Source organism: Barbus barbus, assembly GCF_936440315.1.
Source record: "Barbus barbus genome assembly, chromosome: 6".
NCBI lineage: Eukaryota > Metazoa > Chordata > Actinopteri > Cypriniformes > Cyprinidae > Barbus > Barbus barbus.
Window position 1 is genome coordinate 33,112,506 of NC_136734.1, and position 21,513 is coordinate 33,134,018.

Below are 21,513 nucleotides of genomic sequence, written 5' to 3' on the forward strand. Positions count from 1 at the left end.
AGGTGATGGAACCTCGTCAAATAATTTTCTGATAACTACTTCCGCACTTTAAAGTTTCATAAATAGTTAGCATTCACCTTTTGGTCAGAGTCATTTGAAAAGTCTATTATTGCGCGTTTATATGTTCAGTATACTTGGGTATTGTCCAAGCGCAACCCTGTCGTTCCTGAGGTTGGAGTTTTTTGTCAGGTTGGATCAGTTCATCGCGGCGTATGTCGCGGTATGACTCTGGGGAGAGACGCTGGCTCTCCGCCGCCCTGAAGACCGTGCAGGAGGATCCTCGGGACCGGTGGAGGAGGCGCGGACGGCCCTCTGTACAAATACAACCCTGGTCCCGGGTCGAGGTTAGACACCAGACTTTGAGGGTAAAAATAGGGCGATGGGAACATTCTTTGTAGAGCTGAATAATTCCCTGCTTCCGCGAGGAGCTCCAGTCCAACTGTTGTCTGCCTTTTCCACTTCGTTCTGTTTGAAACAAACAACCTCATTAATTTGCAACATCATGTTCATGTTTTCTTTATATATCAACTTTCTTCCTAAATGACTGAAATTGTTGGAAATGATCTCGGTGTTATATTACTGTTGTTTTTTTAAATTCATATATTTTAATAGTCTTGTCCATCAAATCAAGGTGTGGTTTAACTAAAGTGCAGAAAGACATTTTGTTGTCATGTGACACTAAACCATAAAACAAAGACGACCCCTTTAGGTGTGTCGATGTCTTAAAGTTTTTAGGCTTTTGATTTATATTTTTTTACGAAAAGGAACGATTTGCTCAGATCAAATAAAGTAACCCAAAGAAAACCTCGTGATTCAAAAGTGTTTTTAAAATTGGTGGAAGGTGAATTTTTAGTATAGCCTAGGCTACTTTTTTTTCTGGAAAATGGTATGCTTTTCAAAAATGCCTTTAAACAACATGAATAAAATGACAAATATTTGCTTTTTTCCAACAGCGCCATAATGCAGTCAGAGCTTTTTTGGGGGGGGGAACTAATACAAACAAATAAGCTATTTGGCGCTTCTTGGAAAGTTTTTGTTCGTCGTGGATGAATCCGTGTAATATCCTGAAACACTCATCCGTCAAATTGTCACTCAGCAAAGAGCCATTTCAGATAAATAATTGATAATTTTGTCAATTGTTTAATTACTACTCGGAAGCTAAATTATTAATACACGATGCGGTAATTTATTATTTATGACTAAATGTGTTGGAGTCGTGGTTGTATATGCACAACTTTTTCCCGTTGTGGTTTAATTTTTTGACAGCATGAAAGAAAAAACATAACCGATAGGCTACTGATATTATAACAGGCCTATTTCAGAAATACAAAACCTTCCATAGTGATTTTGTATAAAACCTGTAAATTTAAAACGCCTTTAAAGTGGTTCGGCCCGCATAATAGCTGCGTGTCATCTTTGACGGTGTGCAAAAAATGTTTGTATTCACCTGCGGTTCTGGTACCATGTTTTGACCTGTGTGTCGGTGAGGTTGAGGGACGCTGCCAGCTCCATCCTGTCCTGCACGCTGAGGTACTTCTGACGCTCGAAGCTGCGCTCTAGCTGCGCCAGCTGGTGATCTGAGAACGCAGTGCGCGCTTTCCGAGGCTTCTTCAGCCGGGAGCTGGGGCTGTCTCTACTGCTGGAGATTTCTCGATCAGCTTCGTCCTTCACTGAAAACGCCATGCACATATTTATACCATGAGTTTAGCATTTTGACAGAATTGCCATTTCTTACTAGAGCACATTCACGCTTGTTATATTGCCTTTCCCATTAGTAAATTCAGTTATTTCCATTATTTAAAACCCCTGTGGTTTAGACCTGCATTTAAACAGCACGAAACACTTCTTGATAATATTATTTTGTTGTAATTTTGCATTTAAGAATTTAAACAACAGCTCAAATGAGCTGCAATGAGAACTAAAGTCTCAAAAGCGGCTTGTCATTATGATACACATCTGATCATCAGATGGACAAATTCACAGCCAAAATGAAGGAAACACATTTATTGCCAGTTAGTTGTGAGCTTACTTGTGAACAAACAGGCTCTCTGTTGATTTAACCTGTATCAGGACATTTGATTTGGGCAAAATGACCTCCAAAACAGGGATTAATTTTGATTTAAATGCCATATGTTTCGATTACAAATAAATTTAACGATTAATTACACTGAATTGCGTTATAGGGAGTCAAAAAGAAAGAAAATATTTTTTTCTTGACGAAGGTCAGCAATGCTCCCTATTTATATTTGAACTTATTTTGTGATCTCTTAGAAAAACCTCCGTTTTCGGCTGATTTCTTATTTTAGATCTCTATTTTAAACATTAAAAAATATATTTACATATTTATCTTGACTTAGTAAGTTTTACCTAATTTCTTGAATGTAAAAATGCAAAACGGTGTGTGACCATATATCAATTTTAACTTAATCTAAAAAAATTAAAACTAATAATAAAATGATATAACTGCATTGGATTTTTTTTTAGTATATCTTTTGCTTTATATATAAAAAATTAAAAGCTTAGTGTGTCTCACCCCTATATTCACTGTCCGAGGACGAATTGCTGTGAAGTTTGTCCATGCAGTCATTATCTTGTGCTGACTGTCCAGTACTGGAATAAGGAGCACAGGCTGCCAGGGGTTTGCAGTCCGCTAGTATGTCTCTGATCAAGAACGAGGACGTGACTGTTCGCGGTTGCTGGGATATTTGTAAAGGAGAGTCCAGTCCGAGGGCGCGAGCGTGTCTTTGCACCGCGTCTTCCACCGAAGTCCGTCTCGGGGAGGGAGGCGACGAACAGCCGCTGTCTAGATCCGACCGCGGGCTCAACTCCGCTGGAGACCTGCACTCCCCCTTTGACACACACGGACTGGTCGGTCTGTGAGAAAGTATAGACTCGATCCCAAAGCTCGACCCGTTTGATACCTCCATCGCGAGACAAATCGATATCAAATGTGCATTTGTCCTTTCTGACACTGGTTTTGTTGATGCAGCGAAAACTGGTAGATTTACAACGGTAAATTTAGATTATTTTTCTGGCCATTTTTTAAAGTCCGCCAAACTCCTTTAGATCTTATCCCAGGGGAAAAAGGTCCTATATATATTTTTTTTTTACACCAGATCCTCCTCCTATCGTTGACTGCAGGTCAGTTTTGTTGAATTTGTTGTCGTACAGTCCCTCAAAAGCAAATCCGTGAAGTGCACCGGTCAGTTTCAGCACCAAGGACAGGTACAACTACATAAGAACAGCACTATCAGCACTCATTATAAAACTATTCATTAGCTTGGAAACTTATCTGGCTTTCTAGAGACACAACTACAACCCTGCTAAGCCCCAAATCCTCTGACCTAACCTCGATGCTGATGTGTAAAGTTCTAGACCAGGTCTGCGAGGACTAAACCTGTGTAACACAGGCTGTGATCTCCACGACCTGAAAATGACACCCTCAAGGAAACAGCCAATACCGGAGGAGGAACAGCTTTTAAAGGTGTCCATTCCGCCTTTGTCCCGAGCGCCACATCGTTATTGGTTAAAGGGTGTTTTTTGGGGGGTGATGATCACGTATGTGTTGTGGGAGGGGGAGAAAGATAGTCAACCCTCCCTCTTCTAAATAAATCGCAGACACATAATACGTGACGTGGATCCTGCACAAGGTGCTAGATTTTACATTCACCACTTTACCACTGTTTCCTTTTTTCCTCTTTCAAACCAACACCTAAACCAGGGATTTTAAACTTGCACAGACCCAAAGACCCCCACTCCAACTCTTAGATATCTCAGGGACCAATAATAAAAAAAAAACCAGAAGAACAAATTACATCACATTTTTTTATTGAGAGATTAATACTTAAAGATGAAGCTTGATTCACAGAGGCGCTGAGATGTAATAATTTTAGCTCTGTTAATCCACCGTGTAAGTGCCTTGACCCAGAATCCCTCTCCTGCTTGCAGACTCTGAGTGGTGGGCGTTCATGGCTTTCTTCCGGGCTTCAGGATCTCGAAAGGTGTCCAGAGCTGGTCCCACCTACAGAATACAAAACAGAGTGTCCCATAAATCTTCACTGACTTTCAGCAGACTGGGATGCTATATTATGTAATAATATGATAATATAATATGTAGGAAAAAAAGAGTGTGTAATCTCATTGGATCTGATAAATTGTCCTAGAGTACGAAAATAGATTTAGGCTTATTGCAGTTCAACACCAAAAACAAAAAGATATGAATGACAGAGGAAAGTAACATGGATGGCACTGATGGAACATGGAAGACTTTCTATTTTGAAAAAGTGCAGTCAGAATAGTTGAACATTAAAAAACATATCCCTGTAAAAGGCAGCAGAGACGCTTTGCCCATGTTTTACTTCTGTAGCATCTAAGCTGGTACATAAAAATGTATACTGACAGCTATTAAATAATGGAACTTGTTGGCACAGCACATTTATAATTTGAACAATGGCTCAAAACAGGCAGATATGTAAGAAAAATATGTATGTAAATTTCTATTTTATGTGTTTACCATGTTTATGGCATGTTTCTGAACAGCAAAAACACGTTGAAACTTTACCGGTGTCACATCATGTTTTAAATATATTCATTTGTTTATCTTTTTTCCTTTTTCTATTCTAAAAAATCTGTTGCCTCCCACAAACACTTTTGACACCTCCAAACCTTTTTGAATTAAATAGGAGGAACACACGTCTCAAGAAAGGTGGAATGAAAGAGATGTAAAGGAAGGTGACAATACAAACAAACAAACAACAGGAATGAAGAAAATGAGTGTAGAATGAAGAAGAGAGTCAAGGATGCAAATGTCGAACCTGGTGCTATCAGGACAGCTACTTGACAGGCTGTAATGAGCAGAGGTAAATCTTTTATAAGGTTAACGCTCCTCTCTCTCTCCATCAGCTGTCATACAAGAGAGAATTTAGCGCAGGCGTACAACCAAAATAACACTCTCCCTCCCTCATTAGAGCCGACTGAGGGTGGACGACAGGATAGGCAGCCACGGGGTGTGTGTGTGTGTGTGTGTGTGTGTGTGTTTGGGGAGGGGGTTGTAATTTGCAGAGGAAATTCAGACAGAGAGGAAAAATAGGATGGTGGAGGAGTGCACGGAAAGAGTTAAAAGGAAAAAAATAGCAGTATGGGATATCACTGTGAGTGAAAGAGAGCTTATGTGCACCATACAACAATAATATTCATGTTTAACCATGTGCATGTGTCATGCAAATAAATATATCTCCATGTTGTTGTGTTTATGCTTTTTTATGTTCCTATATTTGTGTGATACGAAAAAAAATGTGAGGTATCTGGATCCTAAAATGAAATATTTGAGCAAAATTATTTTATATATCCTCCTGAGACCCAGCTCTGGAGTTTTTGCCTCTGTAGTGGACATTCTATTTCGTGAATTTCTCACATGCCACAGCTTTAAGTCTGGATGTCCTGTACAGAGCACATTCAGGGTTTTATAGCGATACTAAATGATTGGAAGTTTCACCACTCCCTCTCTTTAAAGATAGCTAAAATTAATATAGTGAAAAATTTAACATTCTTATGTAAATATTATATGTTGTAATTGTCATTTAAATCTGAATAATTTTCAATTTGTTTGTCATAAAGCAACATTTCAGGAAAATGTTATGGGTTTTCAAATTCAAATATGACTTCCTGTTATGAAACAGGACATCATTTCATTCATGTCCACTGTAGAGGACACCGGGACTAAAAGCATGTTTATTATGCATTTTGGGAGACATCATTGAATAGGAAAATGAATTATCAATTGTCTTATGAAATATTAGATATTATTATGATCTGGCAATTTATTACTCCCATTATGACAATTCTTTTTTCAACATGCTGTCCCAACAGAAACATTAATAGGCAAATTAGATAGTGTATAGATACACTGTGTTTAATGGGAAAATCAGTTTATGGACATTTTTACACACATATTGCATAAAACAAAATGGTATATCAAATAATTTTGTTATATATTTTATAACATAGTTGAGAATCATCCTTAAAGTTTAGTATAAAAAAATCCTGAAACCTAAAAATTGATTGATTTAAAAAAAAAAATCCCATTGTTTTTGCCTTTTTGATGTCTATTCATGCCATTTTAGTTTTAGAAAAATCCTCTACAGAGAACATAGAACAAAATATGAATAAACTAATTTAAAAAAAAAAAAAAAAGATTTTTTTTCTTATGGTCTAGACAATGTAACGACATGAAAAAATACTAAATTCACAAAACTGTTTGGGGGGGGGGGGGGGGGGTCTCAGGAGGATATATATATATATATATATATATATATATATATATAATTTTGCTAAAACCTTACATTCTCAAAGCTTTTACATTTATCTTTTTACAACAGTCACTTCTGTGCAATATGATGGCTTAAATACTGTATATATTTGTTCCAATTTGATGTTTTACAACAAATATCATTCTCAATAACCAATAATAGAACAACATTAATTTGGCCAACAAAATTCTGTTATGAATATACATTTATATTTCAACACATTGTCAAATTAACGTCACAAAAAGTGTCAGAAACCTAAAGTTAATTACCTCCAGTTAATTTCAAAAGACTGCAGCCATTTCATGAATCTTTTGACTGATTCATTAAAAAAATCATTTTTCATGAATCAGACATGAAGGATTCTGGTCTCACGCTGTGTTTGTTGTTGTGTGCAAGAAACAGCAACTCACACTAGAACAAGATGATATCACATATGGACAAAGCTTCCTCAACTGGGTTTTAAATCATTTTTGAAATTAATATTTTTGTTGCATTTGCGACAATTTTTACTCTCAGTCCGGAGCCCTGTGTAAATAAATACTGTGGCTAGTGCATATGTATTGTGGTGTTCCGTCAGTGCTTGTAAAGGTGTGTTTGGATGTGTGTAAGGCCATCATTAGCTCAGCAGGAGTCTGATTCCTTCATAATTGGAAGCATTGGGAATTGTCAATAGAGAATTTTCATGCACCGCTGACAGGTAGAGCTGTCAGGCTGGTAGTCTGCTTGTCAACGCAAAAGACCAATGAAAACAAAGCACTTTTGATTTACTTGGTGCTTTTGCATTAAGGCTAGCAGAGGGACTAAAACTGAAGGGGCTAGTGTATAAGTGAACAATCGTAAGGGCTTGAGGCACATATTGTTGCTTTCAGCATAGATTTTTCAGCAAGGCATCCTCAGCAAGGCACTCTCTCTCTCATGCATGTACACACACACACACTCTCTCTATCTTTCCAGTGGGAGTCAACTAAACCACTCAATGAAAAAAAATAACAATATAAAATGCATATAGTTGCCACAAATATAATTATGTATTATTTAAAAAACAAGTAGACTAATTAGGTGTGGAAGAAAAATTAGCATGGACAGTACAGAGTGAAAATTAAATAGCAGGCACTAGGGGAGTTTTCACCTGCTGGAAACGAGGCATTTTCCACATGGATGGGGCCTCAGGCAAGGGGTAACTCTTGCGGAGCATGGTTGTTCGTGTATCCTGTATACGTCCAAGCTGAGCCTGTGAAGGATTCAATAGACACTTACAGCTTAATCACTCTTCTCATAGAAGCGGAGGTTAATATTAAAGTCATTCTGTGATATCTTCAACAGACCTTCTTATGGCGATGGGCTTGCAGGATTTTGTCCTTGGCCTGCTGCTCTTCCAGCCATTTCTGAGCATACTTATATTCCATGAGCTCTGAGATTGGGGTGGATGGTCTAAAATGGAACAAAACCGTTTTCTCAGGTTGCCAACATCCGAATATGAAGAATTCTGGTATTTACACTTGTTTTGGTAGATAAAAGCATAATCAAATTAGACAATATGTTTAAAAGGATTGTTCACAAAATATTTCACTCCCCTGTATGACTTTCTTTCTTCTTTGGAACATAAAATAAGATTTTTTTTTTTCATATAGGCCTAATGGAAGTCAGTTGTAACCAAAACTGTTTGGTTTCCAACATTCTTTATAATATCTTTTGTATTCTACAGAAGAAAGTAAGTCATGCTGGTTTGGAACGACACGAGGGTGAGTAAAACATCACAAAATTTTTCACTTTTGGGTGAACTATCCCTTTAATGTTTATTAAATAATAATAAAATATTTTAAAATTCAGATTTCTGCAACTGGATATTTCTTTTAAGTCATGTTCAGTGTTTGGCGTTGACAGTCGCATTTAATAACAGGTGTGAATCTGAAACGTTCACACAACACATTACATACAGCATTCGAGTCGCTACTGTATGAACGAATAATCGATGTGACGCTCCTTTTTTGTTGTTGCTCTAGCCGTGAATATCATCTGACAGTGAGAAAACTGTGTAGCTATCAAAGATGGCGATGTTCATAACACTGGCATCGTAGTTGACGCGAAGCAAGTAGGCCTACTGTCGAGGCCGAGTTCATCTGTCAAATCTTAATTATCTGAATTGTGTACGGACCACAAAACTGACTAGATTAGCGCGGAGGGAAGACGACTGAATCTAAAACCTTCAGATGGCACACATCCCCATCTCTGTAAGTTTGTGAAAACAAACACGAAAACACAACAGCACACCATACTGTTCCATTCACACAGCAGCGGTTCGAAGAAAAAGGGTTGTGAGTCCAGAAAATGTACGAACATGTTTAAGTTCGTTTACAGAATAGCCTACGGTTGTCACTCTCGTAAAGAAACATTAGGCTATCTTTCTAATACAGGACTGAAATTCTTCTAGATACTTCAAAAATGTAATTTATTACTCATTACTCATTTTAAAAGTGGGCTAATAGCTAATATTATGCTACGTTACTAATTACTTTTTGGCTTAGTTACACTACAAGTTACATTTCTTTCATCCACAGAAGTTGTAATTGCATATCTTCCCCATAAAATTCTTCTAAAATGTTACTAAAAATATATTTCTGCCTCATCATTTCACCAAAATTCACATTGGATTGTGCATTGGATCCAATGTGAAAATTCACATTGGATCGCAGTCAGAAGTTATTACAAACACTCAATGGTGATTGATAGTAACGTTTAAGTAAAAGTGTTGTATTATTCTCATTAATTGTGTAGTTTGAAGCTAATTGCTGCTACAATATCTCTGTTACACATATACAATTCTATTTCATGATGTATTTGATAAAAATAAATCACAAAAGTTCATAAGAAAATACATTTACCAAAAAGATTTTTCATTCTAGTAATACAATTTATATTGGGATCAGATGAATGTGCATGGGCAAGCCATGTAATGCCAGAGTAAACAACTTAAACATCAGTGTTCATTTTTTCTCGTGACAAAATCAGTGTAATGGCAATATTTTTCCATATTCCAAGCTTGCTTGCTGCACTGGTGACTTCATGTGCCTGTGCAAGTCATGAGTCAAAATTCTGAAAATAAATCTAGAAATTACTGGATTGTTGGATTTCAAATCAGTTGAGGGTTAAGGGATCAAAAATAACTAAGTGACAAACTGTTTTATGGATGGTAACTGTAATATTATTACTGAAATCTTATTAGAAATTAGTCACACTACTAGGTACTGCAAAAAAGTAATATTATTACTGTAACTAGTTACTGCCCAATGCTGGGACTGATAATAACCATATTCTGCTGCTGTTTATATAATAACGTTTAGTATAGTAGGCCAGTGATATATCAATCTCATAATCACCAGTATATGTACCCTATGCCATTATGCATATTCTATCTGGGTGTTGTGATCAATGGCTCAGCATCCTAATGAGTTTAAATAGGCAGCTAAGGGAGCCCCCAATCCAATCATCCTAACACGAGATGAGGTTTTGGGTAGTGCAATGGAATGCCAAGCACGTCCCTTTCACTGGCATTTGATCTTGGACCTCCAGGTGTAAAGTTGTGGAAACAAAACACTCTTATATCTCAAATAGATATCTCCAGATATATATCTCTAGTGTGCATGTGTGTGCTTTATTTATTGTGTGTGTATGGGGATGGTGACATTTTCACCCTCATTAGGGCTGACCGTGGCATTGGCAAACAGCATTTGATGGATAGAGTGCAGGGCCAAACAAGTCCCTGTGGACCCCTGATCTTATCTCTCACTGCTTCAGACCTCCTTCCTTCTGACTGGCTCTTGAAACACGCTCTCACCTAGCACTTCTCACACTGGATGTATCAACATCAAGTGTGTGTGTGTGTGTGTGTGTCTGTGTGTGCACGAAAGAGAGAAAGTCTGGACACAAAGCTGTGTTTTCAGTTAAATAATTCAGCTCCATTTCAACAGTATCAAGGCCCAAGAGGACGAGAACAAAAAAGAAAGCAGGCGGAAGGCAGAAGGAAGGAGTGAAGGGAGCTTGTGGCACTGCAGACTGCTGTAATAATCTTACCTGTACTCTCAGCAGAGTGCTCATGTCATATCTCAGTGGGCCAGAGCTCAAAGATGAGTGCTCTCTCCCTTCCTTCTCCCTCTTTCTCTGTGATTCTTATAGATATACAATTCTGTACCTCTATCACTTTCCTGCTCTAGCCTTTTGGCTCATCCAGAAAAACAAAACACCCAAATCACTTTTTAAGTTGATCAACACCCATCCACCTCTGATTCCCACATAAGAATGGCATACAGATCTGTAAATTGGTTTTCTTGGACCTGTTTACAGATCTGCTCCCTCAATATATCCAGGCGAGTAAAAGCAACTACATATTTTCCAGTTTACAGATTCAACTATACTGGGTTTGTGAGTTGTGAGAACATTTGCTGAACAAGAAATCTTTGGTTGCCTCAATTAATTTACTGGCTGAAGGACACATTTAGCATTTAGTAAATGAACAAATGTTAAATGACAAAAAGTAGTCTGACTTCAGACAATAGTTGAGAGAACCAAAAAATCTGTATGCATTAATTTGCGTAACAATTCTTTTTTTTACAGTACAGAACTGATTACTGGTTTGTGAATATTAATTACAGAAATAATATTCACCCAGAAGTCCTAAATGATATATGTAAGTGCTGGCCATATTAGGATTTAGTCAATCTAATACTGATACAACCATTTGACAGATGCTTCTTCAGATGCTTGTATGCATGGCTGGCTAGTGGCTATAATTTGCAGCCAATCAAAACAAAACTCTTAAAATATAATGATTATTTTAAAAATAATTCCCCCCCAAATTATTATTATTAATTTAAGAAATGTTATTGTTAAATATATAAAATGTAATGGTGTATAATCCCTGCAATGCTACTGAATATGTTTATGAAAACGTTTATTGGTGATGGCGCAGTGGATAAGACACATGCCTTTGGTGTGAGAGACCCGGGTTCGAATCCACTGTGAGACACCAATGTGTCCCTGAGCAAGACACTTAACCCCTAGTTGCTCCAGAGGCGTGCGACCTCTGACATATATAGCAATTGTAAGTCGCTTTGGATAAAAGCGTCAGCTAAATGAATAAATGTAAATGTTTATTGACATTTCCTTTTAGACAAAGCTTTGTGGCAGACTATAAAATTATTCCTGTGCAGTGCCAAGTGTTTTTGAATGTTTTGATTCACTGTCTATATCTGACGTGAGGGTGTGTATATGTGGGTGGGAGATGTAAACAGACAGTGGGAAAGAGACAAAGACGAGGCAGAGGGAGGTAACATTAAATGCATATTAGTATGTAGAGATTTATAAACGGTTTCTTCCTCTTTATAAAAATGTATTAGTGACTTTTAAATAATGTAGTAACAGCCTTATTAATAGGAATATTAGCATTCATACTTTCTTTGGAAATATAAATTATTTTTACTAAATATCATCATTTGCTTCCCTCTGATTCCTCTCAGCAAGCTTTGATTGAGATTAGACTGAGACTATAATGGAGAACACACCTATACACTCACCTGTTAGTAATTCCAAATGAAGCATCTGGTGGTATGCGAGCTGGGGCAGACCTGTGAAACCCTTCTTTGGTCAACGGCTGGCGCCGAATGTCATGGGTGGCATGGTACTTGTGCAGCTCTTTAGCAGTAACCAAGCCTGACTTGACCCCTTCTTGGTTAAGGGCAATAAAATCCCTCTCAGCCTCCCTGTTTCTGGTAGACATAGTGTGAGTGTGCCAGCTGGAGATAGCTAAAAAATGAAAGAGAGAGAGAAATCACAGCAGAAATATATTATGAAATCAAGATTTAATTCAGCACACAAAATTCCTTTGATGAGAAGGATTACAAGGCGCTGCAAGTTTTTCTAATCAGTATTTTCATCATGTTTTTCCTTAAAAATATCAAAAGAAGATAAATTTACTTCAACACTGCAGAAGATACAAAGACTTGCTTTCAGATGATATATCTGAAACGGAATGCAATTAAATGTATGCATAAAACAAGAAAATCAATTTGCCAACAGGGTTAGAAATTCAGGAAATATTCTCAGAAATCATACATCATTTTGCTTTTAAAGTACATTTATCTTGTTAAAAGTTTATTTTCTCTTAAAAATACAGTTTTTCTTGCAATGTGGCAGCTTTGGACACTGAGGATGTAATACACACTGGTTTTACAGATCTAAATAAGTCATAATTGTTTTGTACTAAAAGACGTCTGGAGACTTCTTAGACAAATAACACTCTGTAAACAAATATCATTATACTGTTAAAAGTTAAATTAACTTAAAAGTACTTAAATTGGAAACAAAAAATGTTTTTTCAAATAAATGACATATACCTCTACCTTGTTCTGAACGCTTAAGTTAGAAATATTAGCAGTACTCAAACTATTAGATACAGCCATAGATCAGCAGTTTGAGGCAGAGAAAAGCCAAAACCGTTCAATGGCTTTGGTGACTGGCAGCTCTCCTTTATGACACCGGCTAAATAAAAGCAGACATGGGCATGGGCTCCTGCAAGGCTCTGGCTGACATGTTCAGAACCAAGTAGAGATCAGTTTTGGTTTGTTTTCTGCAATAATAGTTACATAAGGATTTGTGATGAGTAAGCTTAGATAAGCATGACAGGGTAACCTCCGCCTAGAACTGCATCATAGGTTATGGGACTGTATAAGGGCTTGACACTTGCAGTCACTGCCTGTCGTCCGTTGGAAGTGCATAATTAAAGTGTGAGACGGGGAGCCAGTGCAGAAGCCAGCCACAGTTTAGTATGCTAACAGGAGCGCACTGACAGCACAGGCTAAACGCCTGAGGGGACACTTACTCAAGAAAACGCACTGTGACATCATTCTGTGACAAGAGTTGAGGGGGAACGGGAGTGGTGTCTCATAAACAAAAGGCTTTGAGTTAGTGTAGACGGAGCTTAATAATGACTGAATCATAATGATGAGGTTTCGAATGTAAAGCCAACAGTAGCACAGTTTTAAAGGCAAATATAGTGTCAGTTTTGCTAAATTGTTTTGCCACTTACCCTCTGGCACTCCTCCATCCTGAACTGTGGTCGCTGTCCCAAAAACAAAGTCTGGCCCCGGATAGGACAAACCTCTTGACTTGGTCTTTCCAAGAGCTGGCTATAAAGAAAACACAATTATGAGATTATAAGGACACTATTTCATGAAATATTTGTATTTATTACATTTTTAAAATATATTTAATAAGAAAAATCTTTCCCCAGGCTTTACCTCATGAACAGTAAAAATATGTTCAAGTTTTCCCCACTTGTGCAATATGAAAAAAAATCTATCTGTCTGTCTGTCTGTCTGTCATGCAGATGTAGACAGACTTAAATTCTAAATTTAAATTTAATTTTTTTTAAGTACATTTTAATAATTGTTTGTTACTAAATTTGTATATATTTGTAAATAATAATTATTTTAGTAATTGTTTTTATCTAAATATTTATCTAATTTCCTCTCCAAAGGCCGTTTTATGACTGTTTTCTGACAGAACAATAGCTCTTTTTTTTCTGAACCTGTAAACTGTCAATCAAACTGTCAATCATCCTCAATTACATCACCACAATAAAGGCGCTGTTAAACTGAAGCATTTAACGGCGCAAGACAATGCATGCATCACAATGTCAAAGTTTTACGGACCTCTAGATTGGCGGCTGATTTCTTGATTGACAGGCAGTTTTACGACCTACACCTTCAAACCCTGGCACACAAAAGCATCTGATCGTGTCTATTAATAAAATCATAATTATGCACAAACTTATTACCATAAAAAATGCCGCAAAAGAAGCCCAAATGACTGTGGTGTCTGGCAGCACAGTAAAGCGAATTCCCATTGAACGTTGATGTGATTGATCTTGATGGCTGATTTCTTCAGTTGGGACTCAGTCTGAATCACTAGCACAATGTAGTCCAGTCAGTTCATGTAGAGTATGATTTATGTCTCCAGAGTCATAACTGTAAGATGATTGACAGCTAAAGAGTTGAAAAAGGCAACACTTATCCTACAGTGTGTGTAGGGGGGTTGTTTGGAAGGGGGTGGTATTTACCCCCTATCATCATCTACTCAGAGAGAAGCTCTCATGGGGCAAAAGAAAAGCCCACTATTTTTCTCTGAGCTCTGTTAAACAGCTCAAAGCCTTGTTTTAAGAGCAGCTTAGCTGCGAAAAGGTGGAAAATTGAGAATCAAACCACGGCAAAGGTGACAACCGGATGTATCAAAAGTGATCTGTGGAATATGGTGCCTGAACACTCCAGAAGCACACATCTTTGATGTTTGATGGAACATGAGGGAGGTGTGCTCATGTGTCAGTCACAGAGTTACATTCATGTCGGCGGTTCTCCTCACGCTGCCGTATGCGATTTTTGGGGGGAGAAAAGAATCAACGCAATGAGTCTGTCATCATCTCTGGAGATCTCTATGTTTGCTGTGCTCTAAAGACTTAATTCTTGGTTAAAAACCCTCAATCCTTCATTATTCTGAGCTTTGAATAGTCTACATTGAAAAATGGATTCGAAAGATATTTGTCACTGGACCCCCACCAATCATGCTGGGCAAGTAAAGCCCTCCAAAAACCAAGCTCGACTGCCAAACTTCCTAAGCACGGCCAAACTGAGATAACCTAAATCTTTCTTGGCCTTTTTAACTCGCAGACACCCAACCTCTAGTTAACATGTCTGCTGAAACGTATCAAGCGCTTATTAAAAGCGCCAATCTTTTGAGCAAGTGCCACCAGGCTTCTCGGCCAGCCCTTTAATCCCCTTCGCAATTTTAATCTGCAGATTGTTTTGAGGAGATCACTTAGAGATGCCTGACGGAACGTGTTAACCACTGGTGTAAAACGGCTAATCAGACCCCTCAAAACATTATTGGGCCTTTCATTCGCAATAAAAGTGCTGAAAGAGAAGAGGACAACAGAAAAGGCAAGTCGGGCGAAGGATTATATTAAGCAAAAGCTCCTTTTATATTGTCATTTACTGGTGATCTGTCTCTATATTGTGTTTTCATTAACCAGGCATGGACCTGCTGAATGAGCCAGAGGCCGGCATGAGAATAGGGCCGCATCAGGAGAGGCTACACGAGGGTCAGCGGGAGCAGATTATTCGCACAGGCTAAAAGAGACAGAGAACAGGGGGACATAATCATCTCTTACTAAGGAGACCCCTTCAGTCTATTCAGGCCTCCGTGCTTTAATTTCACCATCCTTTTGTGTTCTCTTGCTCATGTGTGCTTTTAGGATTTCGCTTGAGCTGCAGAGATTAGTTTAGCGCTGACCCTGCGAGTCCATCACTGCACTTTTCAGTCCCATCGCCAGTCCTGCTTGAACACTTGCAAAAAAAAAGTTTTTTTTTTGCTTTTTTTCTCAGATGTTGCGAATACCATGTGGTATTTGTCTTTTTTTTCCCCTTGGTCTCACCCAGACATCGTTCCCGACAGCCTTGCTACTAGATTTACACACATTTTGGAGAGGAAGCTTCTGGATAAGACTGGTCTGCTCCTCCTGTCCAAGACCTAGTAGGTTTATTCGGTCTCTGTGGAACCGGTTTAATCTTATCAGGCAGCGGCATGGAGAACTGCGAGCCAGGCCTGATCATCTCATCTCATCAGCGCTGACAGACAGCTTCGCCATGAGGTTCTCCGTCAGACTTACAAATAAAAGTGCCCATGATGATGATTAGAGGATAATGGCAGTAATGCTCACCGAACTGTCTCCACTAATTATTATCCCGCTCTTCCAACTCGGTTCAGCGCCATCTGGTGCCTGATTAAAGGACAGCAGGCGCATTGGCTTAAAATTAATCTCTTCATCTCAACTAAGCTAAATGGAAGGAATGAATGGCGGAGAGAAAGTGGAAGTGGGGAAGCACAAAAAAAGAATCTGTATCTTTGTCACAGTGTGATCTGATACAATTCATGGAGAGATTTCAAATATATACACCGTTATAAATAAGCAGACGAGGAAAACATGCTCCATACTCATAATTTCGACCTCACTGCTGTATGCACTAGAAAGCAATCCAGAAAATGCCAACATGTTTAAATCAGCTAAAAAATAAATTTATTAATAAGGATTAGGTCAAAAATGCTGAGGGGAGAGAAAGTGGAATCATAACCCTAACTTTCTCATCAGATCACAGCTTTTCTCTTCTCTAGCTAAATCCGTCAACTCTAAATTAATATCAGCCCACTTCTAAAATCCCCAGAATGTCAATGCACGCATATGTGCAATGCAAACATACACGCACATTCATCTCATCTCCTCTATAGTCTGGCTGGTTATTAAGATGCTAACTCTCTTTATGTGTGGCAAATCCTGAAGCTTTGGGTATAATTGATGAGGCATTTCCATAAAGAGGGTCAGCTAATTGGGAGCATGTGTCTGGGCAAGCTTGTGCTACCCTTCTTCAATACAGATGAGTGTTATCCTACTGCTTAAGATGTATGTATGCTTAAGTATGTATGTGTGGGTGTCTTTAATAAAACATTTTTTTTTTATTATCCCACAATTTGGATCACAAGCTGCGTTTAAAGCATGTTAATAAGCGGTACAGAAAGTAGACATGTTCAAGGGTGCAAAAATGCACGACAGTTCAAACGTTAGCCATCAGTAAGATGTTTTTTTTTGTTGTTGTTGTTGAAAGAAATTAATACCTTTATTCAGCATGGATGCATTAAATTAAATGAAAAGACATTAATAATGTTAAAAAGATTTCTATATCAAATAAACGCTGTTCTTTTAAACTTTCTATTCATTAAAGAATCCTGTAAGAAACGTATCATGGTTTCCACAAAAAATGTAAGCAGCTGTTCTCAACATGAAATGTTTCTTGAGCACCAGATCTACCTACTAAAAATTCAGCTTTAACATGATAGAAATAAAATACTATTATAATTTTTTATTTTAATATTTCACAGACTACATAAATAGTTAGCACTACAACTGAGCAAGGACAAGAATGATATATATTTCCATTCTCTTAATCCATAAATGAACGTATACGGCCCTTGTTATGACAGACTACATATGCCAAAGGTCTCTTTACTTATCTCATTTACATATATCTATTATGCAAGCAGTTTACAGTTATGTATTGGGTTCATGCTTATGTATCTGTCTCTCTGTGCTTGTGTCTACAGCAGTCCCAGCTGGATCCCATTAATAAATAGGAACTGTGTTGCTACAGAGACCGTGTGTAAGCTAATGCACCTTGCAGAAGTGATAGCGAGGCACTGTATGCGTGGACCTAACTGTAGATGCCCATGTACAACTGAGGTGGGTGAAGGTCAAGGTCAGTGCCAGTTCTTATGCAATTCAAATAAATTCCAGAGGCCAATTAAAGTCACCAGGCAACTGTATGCAATTTTAGCTTAATTTGCCAACTCTCAAACTCTGATATTGCTTTTTAAAGCACCCAGAGCCTTCAAAAGATAGATTTTTTTTTAAAATTCAGGCAAAAACAGCTTTAGGCCAGACCACATATACATAATAAATTTGTGCTGCAGGCAAGTATCAGCTACAGTACAGATTTGCTTAAGAATGAACCGCAGATTGCCGTGTGTCTAACATTAGCTACACAGGCTGAATGAAGCGAATGATAATGAGTGGGAAGAGGGGACTGAATGGGGCCCAGCCAGCCTGCTGCACAGCAGGGCTCTCTCAGACACCAGAGAACAACAAAAGCCCCAAATCTGCTCCCCTGATCTCTAATTTACTGGTCATCAGGGAATACAGGCATGAAAACAGGATTTATTGGCCATGCCTCATCAAAAAGGAATTAACAAGAGGAGAGGAAAGGAGAGAAGAGCCCGTTTTGTACTTTTCTCACTATCAACTTTTTGGTCAGAAACAGAAAACCACACGTTGGGTGCTCGCTTCAAGATGCAGACTAATTCATCTCCTTTTCACTTTGAGGCCTATTAGCACATTACTAAGATATATGTCCCTTCTCCCCAGGGGACAGCCATACATCAGCCCTGCGTAAGCAGAGAAAACTTTGGCGATGATGAACTGCTGCGCAGGCCGACAAGAGACGTGCTCAGCACAAGGGACTTGCTGCAGTTGGCCTATTTCTTAATGAATATGAGCCTTTCACAGGTCTCCCTTTACATTGCAAGCGAGCAAAGACAGACTCCGCTGATTGAAGAAGGTTGAACGTTCGAACCTACAGTTCTCAAAACTAGACGCGCGATAGGGAAGAAATAGAGCAACATCAGGCAACGCCACAAGAACAAAAGCTTAAATCCTCACAGATGACTCTGTCATTGTTCCAGCGCATTGCCAAAACCTGTAGCTATGACTGCTCACAATGAAAAAGAATGAGAAATCCTTGATCTCGTGGGACTATGGGAACATGCACGCAGTTCATTATCATAGTCATTTAAATACAGTAATCCTATTTTCTGCATCAGTCAAAAGGGGCATATCAAATAACCCTAGAGAACATTAGAAAGAAAGGAGGGGCAAGAGCAAGCAAAGGTCTAACGGAGGCATCTTATCCCACCAGGGATGGACAGGATGATTGGATGAGTGTGAAAAGAGAGAAAGGCCATGAGAGCGAAGGAAAAGGAGAAACATTGAGGATTGTGCAGGTTCATTTCATTCTTCCTTCTGCTCCAATGGAAGACTTGATGAAGTTGAAATGAAGCAGAATTAGATGAAAGATACGCCGGAAGTACTTAGAGATTCAAGACTTGCGCTGAGTTTCACAAAGAGGGCTAACTACAGGAAAGCAGAGGAAAAAAATGTGCTCGGCACCAAACAAATCTCAGTACCGCACTCTCTTAACAATAAAAGTAGGCCTACTTTGTTGCAATCTGCGGTTCTAAGAAGAAACCCTGACATCCATAGAACCTTTCAACTGCACTAAAAGTTCTTTGTAGTGGAAAAACTAATAACAATTATTCACTGAAAGTTCTCTTGTGGCATCATTGTGAAAACACCCTTTTGGATCATTTACAGTTTGACACTATTAACGTGCACAATTCCTTTATTCAAACATTCAGAAGAAATCATTTGTTGGTTACAAAAACATATTAATTGGAACATTGAATCCCATGGAGACACTATAATCTTTTTCACAGTTGTTGTTGTTGTTGTTTTGAATGAATTCATTAAAAAAAACATGTTTATTATTCAGTACACATACTTATCAAAAAGGCGAGAATTCACAGAGCATTAACAGCCTTCTGAGCATAACTTAATGCGTTTACAACAAAGTATCAACTTTTAAAAATAAAACGGACTAAACTAGGGTGGGTTTGCAAATTGTGGGTGTGTATCTTTAAACAAACCTCTTGGTTTACGCTTCAGCTTATTAATATTAGTGTTACGTGACTTGAACGATGTGTATGAGATAAAGCAGACATGCGAAATACAGTCCAGGTGCAGTGCTGAGAAACACTGGACTACACATAAGCATCAGACTCATGGTCAGATTTAATCAGAGACTAACTCTGCCATCTAGTGCTCATTGTAGTTATGACGTTGTTATTTTGTTGTGCTTTTCCAAACAAAAGGTGAAAATTTCACAATTTTTTTGTGAAACACAGCAGGAATTTATACATTAAGAATAATTATTTGTTTGTTTATTATATATATATATGCCAGAATAAAGCATTCATACGTGGTGCTATGCAGATAAATATGTTTAACAAGTTCATTTTTCTTGCAATTCTTAATATTAATATCAGTCCTGACCTTAATTAATAGAGGACGATGCAGCATAGACGCTCTCACCACACCAACACGAGGACTTTCCATTTCTGACTCCTTCAATCCCTAGTGTAAAATAAAAGTATTATAGAGGATTATACGATATTACGATTTGAAAAAGTCAAAATAACAATTACTGCATGTCGATTACACATTGTCAAAACAATATCGTCGAACCAACCATGGCATTTTTGGCATATTTTACAGTTATTGTTTGAAAGACGATTTCCAACCTGTAGGGCGAGATGACAGCTTGAAAAACACGGTTCTTTATGTGGATAAACAAATCTTGGTGAATCTTGATGTGGTAACTCCAGTTCAAAAGCACTAAAACACACAATACATGTCAGTGATTTCACAGGCCGTGCCAAACCTCGTTTCTGGTTGTCATGGAGATGGCACGAGTATGTTAATATTGAAGCTTATGATTCTTTTGAAATTTATTCATTTAATACTTATAGTGAGATTTACTGTGTTTTAAAAGTAAAAAAAAAAAAAAAAAAAATCATATTCAACATTTCAAAGTCACCTGTTCGGTGTGTTAATTGTCATGATCGTCACTCCAGCACTATAGAGGGAAGCATTGTACAACAGAAGAGAAAGAGCACATGGAATAAACTATAATATGAATATTCTGTATTTTAATTGTTACTTTTTAACAGAGTACATAATTTACGTACTGCCCCAGCCTCAGCGACTGATGTGTTTACCCAGTTTTACCATCCACAGATTTATTCCAAAAGTATATAGTGTAATGTCGTATAGTTTTAAAGCACGTAAAACAGAATAATAAAAATGAATATATATTAAAATAAAATAAAATAAAAAATGTCAGGATAAAAAAGTGGCATATAACATAAAAGCTTTAGATTGTTTTTATAAGCTTAAGCTGATGATGAGACAGCAGCAACTGTAGGAGCTTCCTGGAAAACCAGGATTAGATCAAAGATCAATTATGACATTTAAGCTATTTTATGAGCGTGCTTAGAAAAAATCAAAGGCACTGCTATATTTTAAGATAAGTCAGCGCAAGTTTCTTTCAGTTGAAACCGCTCAGACTCTGTTACTCTGAATAATGAAGGCACATTATTTCACCCATATTTTGGCATGTTATTTTTCACAAAAGTTATATATTGTATATAAAATCACTTGTGTAAATTTCATTTGATGCAGACTCCAAAATAGGTTATTGATGGGTATTGGGGAATTTAATTAATAAATTAATAGCACACATTAGCCATTTGGAATTAGATAAAAGAGTAGCTAAACTTAAGCTATTCTGTTTTTTTTTTCTAATAGGTGTAGTTTATTTATAACCTGCGGCTGCATTGTGCATACAAAACTCTAATTAGTGTTTTGTATTTACAACGTAGTTTCCCAACCACTTTACTGGAGTCGCCCCAACACTGCATGTTTTCCGTGTCTCTA

The 21,513-nt window shown here is 37.8% G+C and overlaps 2 protein-coding genes across 2 annotated transcripts; both read right to left on the reverse strand.

The window, feature by feature from the left end:
* Positions 1-200: 200 nt before the first annotated feature.
* LOC306871653 (barH-like 1 homeobox protein) lies at positions 201-2,927 on the reverse strand (the record flags this gene model as incomplete). The annotated part of the gene is made up of 3 exons (XM_079419725.1): positions 201-465; positions 1,448-1,670; positions 2,534-2,927. The coding sequence occupies 3 exons, from the start codon at positions 2,925-2,927 to the stop codon at positions 201-203; spliced, it is 882 nt and encodes a 293-aa protein (XP_079275851.1).
* A 971-nt stretch (positions 2,928-3,898) lies between these two features.
* Positions 3,899-20,133, reverse strand: LOC306870775 (cilia- and flagella-associated protein 77-like; the record flags this gene model as incomplete). The annotated part of the gene is made up of 6 exons (XM_079418192.1): positions 3,899-4,021; positions 7,438-7,539; positions 7,634-7,739; positions 11,879-12,107; positions 13,390-13,489; positions 20,110-20,133. 6 exons carry the CDS (start codon positions 20,131-20,133, stop codon positions 3,899-3,901), a joined length of 684 nt encoding a protein of 227 aa, XP_079274318.1.
* Positions 20,134-21,513: the final 1,380 nt, after the last annotated feature.